The sequence below is a fragment of the Pelobates fuscus genome, chromosome 3 (assembly GCF_036172605.1).
Source record: "Pelobates fuscus isolate aPelFus1 chromosome 3, aPelFus1.pri, whole genome shotgun sequence".
Classification (NCBI taxonomy): domain Eukaryota; kingdom Metazoa; phylum Chordata; class Amphibia; order Anura; family Pelobatidae; genus Pelobates; species Pelobates fuscus.
The window spans coordinates 268,166,805-268,184,203 of NC_086319.1; the positions used below are offsets into that span (position 1 = coordinate 268,166,805).

At 38.9% G+C, this 17,399-nt stretch overlaps 1 protein-coding gene across 1 annotated transcript in view; it reads right to left on the minus strand.

Moving 5' to 3' along the window:
• The window catches only part of DOCK5 (dedicator of cytokinesis 5), an 82,931-nt gene that overhangs the window by 31,497 nt on the left and 34,035 nt on the right, over positions 1–17,399 (minus strand). The window contains exons 5-26 of the mRNA XM_063448504.1: positions 17,069–17,165; positions 16,840–16,988; positions 16,067–16,202; positions 15,768–15,925; positions 14,265–14,346; positions 12,027–12,156; positions 11,554–11,626; positions 11,282–11,424; positions 10,751–10,876; positions 10,527–10,651; positions 10,280–10,378; positions 9,370–9,442; positions 9,088–9,191; positions 6,350–6,512; positions 6,097–6,194; positions 5,806–5,895; positions 4,545–4,645; positions 4,249–4,383; positions 3,698–3,813; positions 2,572–2,638; positions 1,842–1,948; positions 852–988 (exon numbers count right to left, since the gene is read on the minus strand). Coding sequence (XP_063304574.1) covers positions 852–988; positions 1,842–1,948; positions 2,572–2,638; positions 3,698–3,813; positions 4,249–4,383; positions 4,545–4,645; positions 5,806–5,895; positions 6,097–6,194; positions 6,350–6,512; positions 9,088–9,191; positions 9,370–9,442; positions 10,280–10,378; positions 10,527–10,651; positions 10,751–10,876; positions 11,282–11,424; positions 11,554–11,626; positions 12,027–12,156; positions 14,265–14,346; positions 15,768–15,925; positions 16,067–16,202; positions 16,840–16,988; positions 17,069–17,165 — 2,509 coding nt within the window. The remainder of the gene's footprint in view (positions 1–851; positions 989–1,841; positions 1,949–2,571; positions 2,639–3,697; positions 3,814–4,248; positions 4,384–4,544; positions 4,646–5,805; positions 5,896–6,096; positions 6,195–6,349; positions 6,513–9,087; positions 9,192–9,369; positions 9,443–10,279; positions 10,379–10,526; positions 10,652–10,750; positions 10,877–11,281; positions 11,425–11,553; positions 11,627–12,026; positions 12,157–14,264; positions 14,347–15,767; positions 15,926–16,066; positions 16,203–16,839; positions 16,989–17,068; positions 17,166–17,399) is intronic.

Genomic DNA, 17,399 nt, shown 5'->3' on the forward strand with positions numbered 1-17,399 from the left:
TTACTCATAATGGGCGGCCAGTAATAAGCCAACACCTCAACTGTCAAAATATCAGTACCAAAGTCAATCCATCATTATCACTATGGCAGCCTCATCAAGACCACAGGAGGCAATAGTCAGGTGCTCAGGGTCTCCAGCCCCCATAACAATATCACTGAAATTAAGTTTCGTTATTACATGTTATAGGGTTAAATTGAACCTTTAAAAGGGACATGCATCACTCAATTATGTTACTAAATCAGCAAACAAACACTTTTAAACAAATATATAAACCAAAACAGTTTTTGAAGAGTAAGAGGTTTATAAACCTGCTACAAACTTGGTCTGATTGCATTATTGGTTTCATCAGCCTCACTCCCCTCCTCCTCCCACCCCCGTAACAGAAACAGGGCATTATTGAGCAGGAGATACAAATCTGATACCGGAACCTGCTCTGCATGATCACACTGATCAGATTCCCTCATTTTTCCCCTCGGTCAGGATGTTGTAAGGTGAAAAGAACTTCCAACTGTTCATATATAAATTTGTCAGGCATGCCCAAAGCACTTTTCTAACATTCCTAGGGATAGGACATTGATTAGACCAGTGTCCCCCTGGAGTGGGTGTGGAAAGCAGAAGCAAGAAGCAGCAAAAAAAATAAAAAAATTAATAAATCATTTACCTGCTTTTTTCAGCCAGCAAAGTGAGGCAACTGCTAAAGCTAAAGCGTTTGAATGAGACAGTTGTCTCAAAGTAATGCATGTACCTTTAAGGCAAAGCCACTAAATCTCAACAAAACTCCTTAAATCAGGAGAAATCCTTAAATCAGTCCTCCCTCCTCAATGTTCTCAAGTCCTTATTAAATCACTTACCACCTCCTTGCTATGCAGAACGTCCAGCATGTGGCTAAGGAGCAGCCCACATGCTTCATGGTCAGGTTTGTTATAATTATCATCCAGTTGTCCACTTAGTTGGTCAGTGAGGAGAGGCAGTAGGATATCTCTGCACTCTGAGGGCATGAAAACAGTGTATTAGTAAGCTGCCAGCCAAAGTCAAGAGTTTGATCCCCCCAGATGAAAGAATACAGTAAGTGAAATTATTGCAAATCGTTTAGGGACATCTGGTCCAGTTGTTTCACACTATAAAGGTTCAGGTCAGATCGTATAATTCTACAACGAACACATGAAGCAGTCAAGCTGTGTATAATATCGTGCATGATGGGAAATGCTGATTGCTTTCCTTTGTATGTTTGTCATTGGCACAAACATCCGTGTCAGACTTAAATCCCAGAAAGTTGTTTACTGTAATCCTCAGATAACACAGCTTTTGTGGACAGACACATTAATATCATAAACCCCACTTTTACCCTTTGTGTCACTATACCCCACACCCTCTAGATTGTAAGCTCATTGAGCAGGGCCCTCCACCGCTCTGTTCCTGTACATCCAATTGTCTGGTTACAATTACATGTCTGTTAGTTCACCCAATGTACAGCGCTACGGAATGTGATGGCGCTATATAGATAATAAAATAATAATAAACCCATGTTAACTACCTAACCATATTATACCATGTATGTGGTGTAAATACTTGATTTGTGCAGTTTGTTTAACCATAATAACTTGTCTAATAAACATCCATTACATCCTGACCTACAAGATAGAACCTCCCACTGCTTTGTTCAAAACAGAAAGAACTCCGTTTTCACCCCTTAAGGACACAGCTTCAGAAGTAAAAGACCAGCATAAAGGAAAATGAAGGGGTTTATAGAACAGTACCAACTGCCATGGTCATGATTTTATCCTGAAATTACAATGCACAAGAAACTGAGCAGATCATTCAGTACCATATCCAATACCTACCTGGCAGTAGGAAAAGGTCACTCTCCACAACTTTGCACATACACGTTAGTGTCTGATGAATAAGTTGGTCTGCGGGGACACTCTGCATAAACTTAGCAAACAGGACACTGCAAGACAGAGATGGCATCATGACCTAGTATACGGAATACTGAGATAATGGAGTAAAATAGGAACGATATATCTTACTCTTCAGATTTATGCCACAGAAGAAGTTCAAAATAAATGTAAGAAGTGCACAGTGTGGCATAAAGTCTGGAGAGGAGATGGGTCTTGAGTCTATGCTTACGGTAATTAAATATTTCCAATGATCGAGATTCGTTGACAGTGCAGGGGATAGAATTTTCCATGGTTGGAACAAAATGGCAAAATGCATCAGCATTCACATTCTGTTGAATGGATGTTTAGAATCTTCAGTAATAATGATTTGATGTTCTAAGGACACAGTTTAAGGTGTAGAGAACTAAGAGTTTCATCACACAGCTCTGGCCATGATTGTTTAGTACTTTCAAATTATGTAACCATCCTACAATTTATGTTGCTAATATGATGGTGGTTATACACTGAATAATAAAATCTTGAAGTTTCCTATTTGTTCCCTATAATGAGACTTTCACTTATTCGGCGGTGTTCAGTTGCTGCTCATCTAATCTGTAAAAACATTTCTTAGGTTTGAGGACTTTACTCCCACCCACCCCCCCTATGAAAATATGTAAATTCCTTTGCCACATACCTGAGTTCCACTGGATCAAACACCCCTTTAAGTTGGTTTATAATGCCCGGAAGATATTTTAGAGCAGCTGCCTGCAAAAGATAACCATAAAATTATATTTTATCTTCATGGATTTAAAGTGTAGTTGTTTGAAAAAGCATTCAAAACCTATATAATGTGAGTTTAAATAAATAAAAAACAAACAACAGTTAAGCAGATTTATTTTTACAGATCAGCTTCAACAGAGATTGTATTCTTCTATGGGTCATGAAAGACATTGGCAGTAATGGGAACCTTGAATATGTGATGTAATTTGGGGCATCAGTTGAAAAGAAGGATATTGCAGAAAAAGAAAGAATGCATAGGCAAGCTACAAAATTAGTAAGGGGGATGGAAAACATTAGTTATGAGGCAAGTCAGGAAAAACTGGATTTGTTTTTTTTTTAGAACGAAAAGGCGCCTCAGGGGGATATGATTGCACTTTACAAATATAAACAGGGTCAGTACGAACTGCTATGTGCTAATCTGGTCATTAGCAGGAATAGAAAGGTGTTTTTGCTTACAGCAGAGGAAAGGGTTCTTTACAGTAAGAACAATAAAGATGTGAAATTCTCTACCTAAAGTGGTTGTCTTACCAGGTTGTATAGATAATTTCAAAAAAGGCTTGTATGCAGTTTTTTTGCATAAACAGAATATTCAAGGATATAATTGTGCATGTAAACAGTTTGATGATACACAGAGAAAATTAAATTTCCATTATAAAAATCAAGAAGGATCCCCCCTCCTGTTGTGGCATAATTGGAAATGACTACAATTTGATTTTTAGTTTTGTCTTCTTTTAAATTAACAGCAAACAAGAATGGGCTTCAGGGTTGAACTTGGTGAACTTTATTATTTTTTCATTCTTAACAACTATATAACTATTTATGTCTATATCTAAAATAATATATATGATTTGTGGGGGCCCATCAGAGGAAAAGCATTAAGAATGGGGTTTTAATAAAGACACCAAAAACATAATAAAAACTCAGACGAGGTCCAGCAGTGAACAGGTAAACACCCTAGCCCTAATCTCTCCACTTATTTAGCTTTAAAATGATTAAATGTATTTTCTGCAAATGGAATAAGGATTGCTTAACAGCATGACATGCCTTAATCTTCACGGCCTCCTCAAGCGGTCTGTCCATTAGTTCGTTAAATGACAAGAAGAGCTGACGAATAGAGTTGTAGAACTGGTCTTTGCCTTCATTCTGACCGTAAAACCTGAGAAAACAGAATAAGAGTAAAGCATATGTCCCAGAGCTAGGACAGAATACAAGGACAGGTTAAGAGTAGATCGCACAGTGGTCTTTCTGCAGAGCTTGGTTTACATGTCATATTACTTTGCAGGTGAACAGCTTGCTATTTGCCATTTGTTACTGGTGTGCAGCACTCTTAAATCCTGCTTAATGCTATGGGCACAGGCTGTTGTTTCAGGGGAGCAACTCAGACAGGTCATATTCAGAAAATTAGCAAACATTTCAATCTTCTAAACATTTCCTAGAACTGTGCGTATAATGGAATGACAGGGAAGAAACAAACAATGTTGAACTTGTACCCATTCTTTTCTAACTGTTTTCTGCAAATTGCTCAGATATTTATTTTTCATAAAACTGAAGGTTCCTGCCCGAGGTGGTTAGCCTTAGCTCATCCCATTACCTGAGATACAAGACTCGTGACTGGACAATGAATCTGAACAGGTATTTAATTGCCTTGAGGGAAGAGAAGAGCATCTCACGGCGACATGGGTCATCTGCGCTTCGCACGTACCACGTAAGGACTTTGATCAACTTCCTAGAGTAGTAAAAGTGGCACAAGAGCAGCAACAGGTAAGAAAGATATTGCTATAAATGTGAGCCACTGAAAGCAAGAGTGAAAACAAAAATTATAACATCCTGCGGTTAAATCTTACTGGATCGATTATATCATAGTGATACAATGCATGCTTTACTCACTCATAAGCCAGTGTTGTACTGAAGTGCTTTGAAATGTAGGTCTCCAGGACAGGGTTAAAGTGCTGGAATTTTATATCTGCGATCAGAGAAATTATGTACACCTTGGGAAGAGAATAAAAGGATAAAAAGTGTGTCAGAGAAATTAGTTGGCAAGACATTAAGAAATTAAAGGGATACTATAGTCACCAGAACAACTACAGCTATTGAATTTGTTCTGGTGAGTAGAAACATAACCTTCAGGCTTTTTGCTGTAAACACTGTCTTTTCAGAGAAAATTCAGTGTTTACATTACAGCCTAGTGATAACTTCACTGGCCACTCCTCAGATGGCTGCTAGAGGTGCAGCACTGCCATTCAGTGTCTTCTCCTTTTGCACGGAGGCACTGAACTTTCCTCATAGAGATTCATTGATTCAATACCTTTCTATGAGAAGATGCGGCTTGGCCAGTGTCTTCTGGCCAGGGCTGAGTTTGACTCTGCCCCTGATCTGCCTCCGTGACAGTCTCAGCAAATCATATTGGAAAGCATTGTGATTGGCTCAGAACAACACTTCTGATAATGTCAGCCAAGCAGGCAGATCAGGGGCAGAGCTAGCAGCTGCAGACTTGAACAAAAATAAGATTTTACTATATTTAGGGGAATAAAAGGAGAGTTAGGGGAACTAGATTGTGCTTTTAACACTATCTGTTCATTTAAGAAATAGGGGAAAGGCAAAACTCACTGGAACACAGGTAAGGGAGAGAAGCATGATGTGCAAGATCAGTGGGGTTACGATAAATAAAATAAAAAATATGAGAGGGGCTGGGAAGGGGAAAATGAACATATCAAATAGGGCAAAAGGTGACAGGTACGATATAAGTAGGAAAGAAAGAATGTTAAGGTGTGAGTAGGAAATGGGTCATGTGTTTAGGGGAGAGGAAAGTAGAATGTCATAAGCTGTGGGTGTTAAAAGAAAAACGCATGCAAGGTTTGAAGTATAGAAAAAGGGTTTGAAAAGAGTGCGAGGTGTGAGGGGAGATAAAATATGTAAGTGTGTAAAATATGTAATAGGGGGGATATAAAACATGCAATATGAAAATATCATAGGAGGAATGACAGTAGTGTAGGTTAACAAAATAAATGAATAAAAAACTAGGATTTAAATAGAAATATGAGGGGGAAAATGGCTAAGGTTAGAGGAGAAAATGTGAGACACAAATAGGTAGGGTGAAAGTAGCCATCAAACCCAAACAATAATTTCAACTTTTCTACTACAATCTCACCAGAGCATCAAACACTAGAGTATCACAGTTCTCCTTCTCTGGGGTGTCCATCATAATATTAAAAAGAGCATCCAATGTGTCCTGCAAGAACTGAGAGAAGAAGAGGATGACAGTCAGTAATGGATAGTGAAGGCCACGTACATGTGAACCAAGCACCCCATGTGTTCTTTGGGGACTGGAAGACAAAAAAGGCCATTCAGGCATAAAATATAAGTTTTGTCTAATATACTCAATTTAGCAAAATTCAAAAATACTTTAATTATTGCAATATAGCTTCACCCCATGATTTACCTTCATGATTTCTCCACCATCTGCTCCCATCAATTTGCGTAGAGCTTGAGATACAGGTCTAGGGTTGGAGCGCCAGTTTAAAAGCCCAAGCAAATCCACTGGAAATCAGATATAGATGACATATTCAATTAAGTAAAACCATCAATACCAACTATAAAATCCCACCGATTACACTAACTGCTAAAATAAACATCTGGAACCTGCTGCCCACCAGGCCATGACTTCCCCATACATTTCATGGAAAAGACCTCACCATTCTGAGTAAGTTTGGTAGAACAGATGATGGTGCTTATCTGGAAGCTATCTTTACTAGAGGGTATACCAGGGGAGTGCATTTTTGGGAATCGTCCCTCTTCCTCTTCACTGCTGGGGAGCATCAAATACAGCTTCGCATCATCAGATTTTCTGCCATCGCTCTAAAAACAAAGATTATTTTTTGTGCACTTTAGAAGATTTACTTTGAATTTACAGTTTCTTCTATTATAATTTTATTCAGTTTACAACTTTTTAAATTGTTTGTGACCTTTTTACAGGGTCATACCACTGCAGTCGGCATGGATAGGTTGAGAGCGGCAACAAACATTGCACAGAATTTACTTTAGCCAGTCGGGAATATGAGTGATGATCAGAGGCGTAACTAGAAACCCTCACCCGCCACTCCATGTATCTCATTCTCTCCCCCGCCAGCCCCTCCACTTGTCTCATCCCCCCCCCCATGTCTCATTCTCCCCCTATCCCCTCTGCAAGTCTCATTTCCCCCCAGCCTCTCCATGTGTCTCTCCCACCTCCCCCATGTGTCTTTGCCACCTCCCCCATGTGTCTTTGCCACCCCACAACCCCTCCATGTGTCTCTTCCACACACGTGTGTGACAGACACACACACACAAACTGACACTCTCAAAAATGAATTTAACTTTTTTATTTTTTTATTCTTTATTTTTCACTCGATAGGTGTGACAAGTGCACAGAAACGTTCAGGCTTACGCAGAAGCCAACATGAATATCGTAAGTAGTAACATAATGCAATTTAAGTAGGCAATGCAAGTCCATCCTGCATCCCCGCACAATTTGTCCCCCACTGGGGGATTTTTATTTAGGCATGTGGGAAGCATAAGGGGCCCCTTCTTTACTCTTTGTCTCATGACTAACCCTGCTCATGGGCTTCCCAGTTCCTCTGGCAGCTTGATCATGCCTGGTATAGAAAATACTTTTCCCTCGAAACCAAGGGAGAAGAGAAATATGTATAACATGAAACGAAATAAGAAGTGAAAAAGAAAGTGTAGGAAAAAAGTGAGAAGAGATATAGAGTCAAGAAAAGATAAGAGGAGAGAAGGGGAGAGGGGGGACACCGTCATTCCCTTTACCCTAGCTGTCAAATCGTCCATAATTCTCATATCCTAGAGATCACCTCCGAGAACTCTGGAGCCTCTGGTTTTAGCCACGCAGTCGCTATCGCTTCTTTCTCGTTTCTGCTCTCTCCTAGTCCACCCATCTACTGTTCTGTTTAGCAAGTATATCCAGGGGTCGATCTTCAGGGGTCTATCAAAAGGTTGTTTCAGCAGATCTTCCACCGCTTTCCAAAAGCTGCGTATCTTCGAGCAATCCCACCACATGTGGATGTACGTTCCGCGGATTCCACAACCCCTCCAGCAGACGTCCGTATCCAGTTTATGCATTTTGTATAGTTTTACGGGTGTAGTATACCACCTGAACATAGTCTTCCATGCCTGTTCCTGGATTGTGACACATATGGAAGCATTTTATTTCGCTTCCCATATCTCCTGCCACTCGATTCCTTCCAAGACCTCACCTAGGTCCGCCTCCCATTGCTCCCATCTCTACCCACCTTCTTTCTTCCGGCGGGGAGTGCCACATGGCTATCTGCATCAATTGAGCTGCAAGATAGTAGAAATATAGGTTAGGTAGGCCCAGCCCCCCTCTATCTTTGCATCTATACAGGATTTTTCTGGAGATCCTGTGCCTCTTATTCTGCCAAATGAATTCCCCTATCGATTTTTGTAGTGGTGACAGTTGTGTTTTTGCGACTCGGATGGGTAGTGCTTGGAATAGGAATAAGAGGCGCGGAAGGATGTTCATTTTAACGGAGTTGATCCGTCCTATCCAAGAGATGGGTTTGTCTGTCCATTTTTCCAGATCTCTTGTCAACTCCCTGAGCATGGGAGTATAGTTGGCAGAATATAAACATTCCGGTCCTGCCGTTAGGTGAATACCTTAGTATGTCAAGGAGTCTTTTTCCATCCGGATTTTGTAAGTCTCCTGTATTCTAACCGTTTCTGCCTCCGTAAGGCCCACTGACACTTCCCCGTATTCTGTTATTACCTCTTGCAGTGCCGACATCGAAGCTGTCGGGATGAATTTAACTTTTTTGAGGCCCATCCAGCTTCCCTAACTTTGGGAGAGCTGGTCTGGGTCTTCTCCATTGGGCTGTGCTGTGACAGTTTCTTTCTCCTCCTGCGCACGGTTTAGTATGCCAGGGCTGGAATGATGTCATATTCCGGCTCCCGGCATCACACAGGGTGCACGAGGAAGGAGAAAGGAAGTGTCAAATCAGTGCTCCCTTGACGCAGTGAAATGCTGCCTGCCTACTGTCCTCTCCTCTGTATATAATCGGCAGAGTAGGCACCTGCCATCAAGGTAAGCAGGTGCCTACTCTGCCTCACTGTCCATGCAGCGATTCGGGGGTGCCCTAGGTGGGCCCCCTGTCACAGTTCTTGAGGCAGGCCACGGTTGCAGGGGTCAGCAGGGCAGCTTGGCCCCCGTGGAGTGATTGGCCTGGTCGCGGCTGCGACCCCTGCAACCGTGGTAGTTCCGCCACTGATGATGATGACACCACAATAATGCTGCCATGGTTAAAGGGATTCTCTGTATGTGCAGCGCTTAAAAGATAAACATACAGACACCAGGCACCTTCAACACTTCAAATCACTGAAGTGGTTATGGGAGTAACCCTTTAATGCTCAAAATAATCACCTTATAAATGATCAGGTTATGAAATCCATCTCGTAAGGTGGTTCCATCTGGATTCATCAGCCTGACAAAAGCCATTCCAAACACCTTTTCAGACTTATCACGAGCTGACACAAAAGACAAAAATAAATATATATATATTTTTTTAATGTAGAGCAAGAAGGACAGATGGTTTGGAAAGAAAATGTATACATTAGGACGAAATTTCCCATATGAACTAATAAATCCTAGTGACTGACATCTTATGTTCATTTATAGACTGTAGAAGAATAAAGTAAAACTCACATTCCTGAGAAGACCGGTGTCGAAATGTGAAGTGGAGGTGGCAGCGACTGACATCTTCAATAGGAATTGCGACCTGACACAAATACAAAGAACACAAACTCCTCTTGTAAGACAATATATATGGCTATGATGAAAATCTCAGAAGAAAGGCACCTGATGTGTAAAGAGATCTAACAGGAAAAAAAGGTACACAATTCAGGTAAGAAATGTTTATGTTCTAGAAATGCTGATAACCAAAGAAAAGATAGGAATATTAGAGGAATGAATCAAGAACATAATCTTATACTGTGTTACTTAGCCTTGTTATTTGGATTTTACCCTAGTGACGTTATGCTTTTATAAGTATAAGGAATATATTTATCTTTTGAACCTGCTTTGTCCATCTCTATGTCCAATACTATTTTTAGTATTCAGGGATGCTTATTAAATTTTGCTTGCTTAAATGAGGGCTTTAATGACTCATTTGTTTAACCGCTTACTTAATACACCCTGTTCCCTTACTTATATTATAGGCTTGGTTATTAACATATGTGTATATTTATACAAACCTATTTACCAAAAGTGACAGAATAGGGAAAACTCTTTATCATCTCTTTTGAGTTCATATGATAGTTGTATGTGTTTTTGTTTTTTACCACATCCACACACTTTTTTCAGACACAACGGATTACTGGAGTGTAGGTGGAAAAGGATGAAAGTGTAGAGAAAGATAGAGTGTTCGGTAGGTGCATACTGAAAAGAATAGAGGAAAACTGGGTAAGAATAGAGTTATAGTGTGGAACAAAAAAAAAAAAACTAACATATGGGTACAACGGAGCGGGAAATGTACAGCCAATGATCAACCCTTTAATACAAAAAAAAATTATATATAAAAACACAAATATAGGAGGTTGATCTTCCCACCACTCACCTTCACTGTTTCATACCAATATGGCTGCTTGACCTGATAATATACAACAGATTTATATTCGGCCATCCCCTCATGCCCAGCACCAGGAAGTATGGCTTTCTAAGAGTTGAGAGAGAAACAAATGTAAAAAAACTAAGTATATACAATACTGAGCAGTGTGTATAAAATATATTAATTAGTGACAAGCTAAAAAGACTACGCCTCTTTTCCATGCAGAAAGAGTATAGTGAAAGTGTGTTAAACATACCTCAACCAATGTACCATCTTGGTCATGCACCGACAGGGTAATTTCCACATTTTTTGGTGTCTTTTTCTTTCCCTTGTCAAACTCCCCCTGGATCAGAGTGACATAAATGTCATTTCGAACATCTCCTGTAAAAATCACGATGGAAAATGTAATTTATTTTTTTACAAACACCTGAAATATCCCTGTATCAATGCTAAGTTTATCCAAGTCTCATGATTACATACCAGGCAAAATGATCTCTGGGAAACCCATTTTTCGAGCCACTGCCGTTGATCTGTCTACTAAGTGAGAATATTCCTTCTGTACCTGAACCAAGTCCCCTGGTAGAAGCTTGAGGGAAAGCCACAATCCTGATGGCAACAGTGGAAAACAAAACAAAAAAAAAGTATGTGTGAGTAGAATGATAAGCTTCACTCAGAGATTAACAGAGATAAACTGTGTCCCATAGCTGTTTTGTCAGTCTCATTCCATATTTATTTATAAAATATTTTACCAGGATACAAAGTCATGCTACTTCAGTCTGTCAACCCACAGCAGAATATGCAGGATCTACAAGTTACCCCTCTCCTCTAGAACCCTATTTCATAATTGTAGGAAAAAGTCCATGCTCACTGAATAACTCCCAATTAGTGTCATTCTATGGAACTAGCTTGCTTATTTTTGGGTAAAGGCTCAAAATATGTTAAATTATAATAATTTATAAATAATGTCTTTACTGTAATAGACAGAGTCATCCTATTGCAAGCTCTCCATACCCTGCCCCTTGTGGTTCACTTCTTTGGCCGCGATCACCTTGTTGTAGATGGCAGTCAGCGGCTCATTCTCTGCAATTGCACGTGAGGAGGTCAAAGGAGACATGATGAGCTGCCGCTGACTGATATAAGTTTCCTTGGACATCCTAAGTGATGGGAGAAAATCAGTTTTAGCACAAATACTCCAAAGCCAATGAAGAGTATAAAACAATCCTTTTCATCCAAAGTGGATATAGTCAGTTTTTAAAAGGGGGCTGCATTAGAGAAATACATACTGCTGAAAAGGAACAAAATACTGCTTCTCCTCATCATCCACCTTCCCATGAATCACATCTGAGATATCCATCACTGCAAAAAAAATACAGAGTAATACTAGGACAGGAGTAAAACAATGGGGTCATAGCATTTTTCTTTCTTACTTTTGTGTTCCACCCATGGTCACAAAATACATATTGGGGGAAAAAAAAACTTTATTTTCACTGTCTGGATCCTGTCTGTGTTTCCTTCTGTAGGGTATATGGCTAATGACAATGTATATGTCACTATAATATGGTGTAGATGGTTGGGTGTGTGTTGGCCAAATTCCTTAGGAGGGAGTTATCTAGAACTTGCCTTCTTGGTTGAAACATACTAGTGTGTCTCTGTTCAACATGCGTACAAAGACCTGGAGATGGTACTCCACTGAGAAATTTACAGTACTACATATCACAAGTGCTTTATGGTATCTCATGCAGTTAGAGTCCACTACCTGCCACTCCAAAAGGCCGCCTTAAGCCAAATGTGTGCTTTTTCCCATCCTTCAGCTCCATGTGTCCCAAGCGCACAATTTGACATACAAGACTGATCCGGGGACAAATTAAATCCAGACTACTGAGATCCTGATGGTAGAAGAAAGTGGTCAAGTATTACGGGTCATGAAGTGTACAAAACTAGAACACGGAGTGAAATAACAGATTCTAAGCAGAGTGAGTAGAAACAGAGCTGTGGGGAAGATATTAATGAGAAAGAACAGGCTAGGGGGATTTGAATGAAATTCAGGACAAAGGAAAGCAGTACTAAAGAGAGTATGGTAAGAAATAGTGGGCGAAACACACGTGAGGAAACCAGTATGAGAAGGGGAAAGCATTATTTTTATTATATTTTAATTTTCAACCTCATTTGAAAGATTACATTAAATAAATAAAAAAAAACACAAGCAAGCATTTTATTATGTAGAACTATAACCGTCTCAACAAGCCTTTGAACACAGCATACCATGAATTTGAAATACAGTTTGGGCACCAGCGCACAAAATCACATTAATAATTGGAAAGAGTTCAACAGTCAAAGTAAATTGATCTAGGGTAGGGCTTTTGGATTAGGTAGCTTTAGGAAAAAAACAACAAAAAAAAGAAGCCAAAGAGTGGGTGTGATATATATTCAAACCCAATAAAGGACAGATGCAGCTGCTGAATCTCTATATAGAGGGCTTTCCAGCTGACACTGGGTTATTGCTTAAATATAAATCACATCCGAATAGTAAAAATAATATACATATATTATTAATGTATGTTGATAAAAATGTGCTATGCACATCCTTTTGAAATGTACAACTGCAACAATAGAATAACAAGTTAGAAAGCAAACAAATCACTATTGCAGCAGTAAAAATGTTGTACATAAACAGGAATACAGGCAACCAGTGATTTCTCAAATTACTCAAAAAGTTACAAAACACTGTGATGAACATTTCCTCATAACAAGCAAGATGGCTGCTTATTTACACCTTATTTTGATAAATCTGTAAAATAGATCAGAATGTTAGTTTTAAAAGGGAAGGAGGGTGTGGGGTGGAGAACTGGGCTGCAAAACAGAAGATTTTCCTTAAAAAAAAAAAATTCCTTTAAAATTTCTAATTATAAGTAATCCTTAAATATATTAATTATGTTTTCCAATTTGAAGGGCCCAATGCTCGCGCAACGCATGCAAATTATGTTCCCCTTGGTGCAGATGTCTGAGGAGGCAGAGCCAGCGCCGAGGGACTTTGGCACTGGAATAAGTTGAGTGTTTCCATATTGTTTTTTCTTTTTAACCCTTGCATTGCCATGGTGGATGACTATGAGGGAGTGGATAGCAGAAGGACACTATAGTGTTAGGAATACAGCTTTGTATTCCTAACACTATAATGTTTCTTTAAGCTAAAGTTGGTTGTGTGCCTATAGTATCCCTTTAAGTAAAGGACAGCAATGATGTTTAGGTTGTGAAGTGAACAACTGCATCAGCAGAGTCACAGCAAAAGGGATAATTTACATACCATGAGAGCGAAGGCTTCTGCCAAATCACCAAAAAAAGGTCCATCACAAAACAGGGTACAGTGCCCAAAGACTCCTAATAGCATAATCACTACATAGAGCTCTAGAAGTTAAGGAGCTAAGAGTGCCCTTTAAATTGTATTTAACCCCTTAAGGACCAAACTTCTGGAATAAAAGGGAATCATGACGTGTCACACATGTCATGTGTCCTTAAGGGGTTAAGGGGTTCAAGGTCAAATTCAAGGTCAAACATGGAGTTGTTACAATTACCTCTTATTATTTCTACTCACTTGGATTATATCTTTCAGCACAGTATGCTAGAACGCATCATTAAAATACCTTCACAAGTGCTGAATCGTTTTTAAAGAATGTTTAACACTACATATAGACAATGTTATTATAAATAATGTTTGTTCCAATGATTAATGTAAAGTTGTTTTTAGATGACAGGTATGATTCTAAACAAAAACATTTCTCATTCCTTTTGGAATGTGCTGCCTCCACCAGTAATGAGACAACATTGATAAGGCATGAATAAATAGTTCTAGCTTCATTGGATAAATTGCTAAAATTATTCAGGAGAAAAAGTTTAAAACAGGACTTTATATATAAAGAGGTTAAAAGATACACATCTGCAAGGTAGGGGGAATGTAGTGGTAACAGAGATCAGGGTTTTAAAGTAGTACACTACTTACAGTAAACACAGCTTGCAAGTTGTTTAATTTATCAATGTCCTTTGGCATGCCAGAACTCCCCCAACGAACAAGGTAATTCTCACTGCAAGCCAAGGGAAACACTGTAACTTACATGTAGTAGTTCAGAAATCAGTATATCAGCATACCAGATAAATTAGACACTGGTAATTATGTTGGTAATGTTCACTAACCAGTCAAGAATTTCAATAATTTAAGTGATTTGTAAATAAAACATATGCAATCTGCAGCACTTGCACATATCTTAAAACCAATTTAAAAATACACACACACACACACACACAGCCCTACTAATGAAGACGTTTATTGTAGAAAAAATAGCCAACTGTTAAATATGTTTGATTTGTCCTAAAATGATGTGATTTTTATGAAAATTCTAAAAATAAACAGCCCTATAAACAGCCAATCATAAAATGTTACTTTCTATTTTTATACAATGGCTTTTATCGTAGTAGTAAGTGAACCTAGAAGATATTGATCACTTTAAGAAGATGGAAGTTTAAGTTACATGTTTTAATCAATGAGAGGACAATATTTTAAGCAGCCCTTGTCACTAAGAAAAATAATAAGTAAGAAAGGAAAAAAAAAAAAAAAACACAAACACTGGTTGTCACCATCAAAAAAACTAAACCTATCTATTTTGGCCTTAACCAATCCATGGGCAAGTAAAATAGTATAACAATGATGGAAATTCAACACTACAGAGTAGTGAACTTAAAAATTTAGGCCAATATAGCCAGTTACAAAAAATTCTCCAAGTTAATTCTGTGCTCTGTTTGGCTATTTTGGCTTACACTTGAAATTCACTTTGAATTCTCAGTTTAATGGATAAAATTGTATTATGACTGCTTCCAAGGATGTTTGCCCAACGCCATGAGCAAGTGGAGCAATAATTCCTGAAATTACAGAGAATCTCATTGGGGCCACGGATAGTCAGGCACATCTTAGATTGGCAAATGCCAACATTTATGAGTCTACCGTATGGAAAAGTGTGGTGTGGATGTGGAAGTGGATAGTAGGAAATTAATGTTTCTTCCAAACTAAAATTTTCCCACCATCACTACAATGATCCACATGGTTACCGATGGAAACAACGAAGTACAGACACAAATGTGTATCTTTTAAGTAGAAATTTAAATGTTCAGCAGAAACTAAACCATGGAAGTGTGGCGGTATGTACATTTGGGGGAACAAATGACAATTGTTCATTTGTCTTACTTGAGCTTGGTGTAAATGTATTTAAATATCCACTAACATTTAATCATTTTTGTGTAAGGCAAATCAAATTTTCCTTATTACGGGAATTAAATGAAAAGGAGATCCCATTTTAAGTTAAAAACATGTATGTAAATATAAGCATGTATATTTATACAAACACAATGTATACATGCATTGTAAGATGTAAAGGCAAACCCCAACACATACACAGAAAATATAAAACAAAATTAGAATATGTAGTCTTCTCTGCCAAATGATAAATCTTACCTGATGAAGCGGGAGTTGTCCGGATCATAGAGGGACATGAGCAACTCTGCATCCTCTGCCATGTTACATACAAAGTTCTTAAGGTTCACGTACAAGCTGTACGTGTGAGCAGCATGAAGCATGGCAGGACTCCATGAATCCAGTGGTTGAAGATGACACTGTCAGAGAGGACAGGAAGAAATGTATGAAATGGGTGGGAAAAGTAACCAAACAGTGACTGCAAGTGTCTCTGTGGATACATAGAACATATTCTACATCAAAGTACATGGATACAGTAACTGCTGCATGTTTCTCAGTACCGTCTCCTCTTGGATCCGCTCATCAATCCGTCGGGAAGCAGACTCATGAGAACGATACAAGGTAATCACACTGGTTTCATCAGGGTCCAGAATGTTCCCATTCTCGGCTCTAACCACCAGGTCCAATCCCAACACCCTGTACAGAGAAGTGTATTAGAAACAGACAAATTGAGTGAGATGAAGATTTTTTTTTTTGTTTATTTATTTATTTTGATGTGGATAGAGTGTGGGTGTTCCTTAATATCTCCAGTTTCCAGCAAGAACGTTTTGGGCACAAACTACAAATGATAACGTTAGGCTCACTTTGCCTGTAGCTTGTGATCAGACATTGTACTGTCACACACTAATAAACTTAAAATCCAGAACATTATTGTTAGCACACTTTATGTCCTTAATTTAAGCTCAGACTGCTTATTACGGAGCACCAAGTATAGGCAAGTATGCAGTTTGATGTTCATATCCAAAATAGATTTCCTTCTAATATTTTGACTCTGATGGATACCATCTTTGCCTGCCTTTCTAGTTCTCTTGCTCCATTTTGGATTACCACAAAATACCAATTCATTAAAAAGAATTTCAAACAAACCAAGACCAAGAATAAAATACTTTTTCTTTGGTCATAAATTCTTAGATAAATTAGACATAACAGTTCCACTTGTTTTCTAGACTACCAAACATCTTCACCTAAGAAGGTATAGTTTTCTTTGTTCATTCTCCTTTCCACTATTTCTTCCAAGGACTGACGCCCCTATACTCTACATTCCATTGTTTACCTATTCCCATAGTCTATCTTTGCTGTCACTTTCTTGCGGAGTTCGCCCAAATCATCCTTGGGTAAAGTCCCAGACATGATCTGTGAGCGCCATTCCATCAACTGGGACATCATGTCTTGTACCTGTGTGAACTTTGGTCGCTCGTTGTACTGTAAGAGAGACAGGGCGTTAGTGACCACAGGAATTGCAATCGCCCCATACGAATATGTGCTCAGGATTTCATACTCACCACATACAGCATGTGCCACAGTGCTCCCCATTCCCGAAGGGTGGCAGTAAGCTCCTGTACCAAGGGTAGCTCGCTGTGTACCACATGGTCATGAATCCTGAAACAATGCACGGTTTAGAAAATAAGAGAAAACACATCACCTTACGCTACATCCTGAATAATGATAGATCTCATCTGATACAAATTGCATTTTAAAAAAGAATCCACATCAGCTTGTAGGAACAAGAAGCAATGTTTTACACTTTCTTTAAAGGGTCTGTCACTTGAACTTTAGTTAAAATAACTTAACAGAACGCAATTATCTCCATCCAAGTTTACTAAGTGACATGGA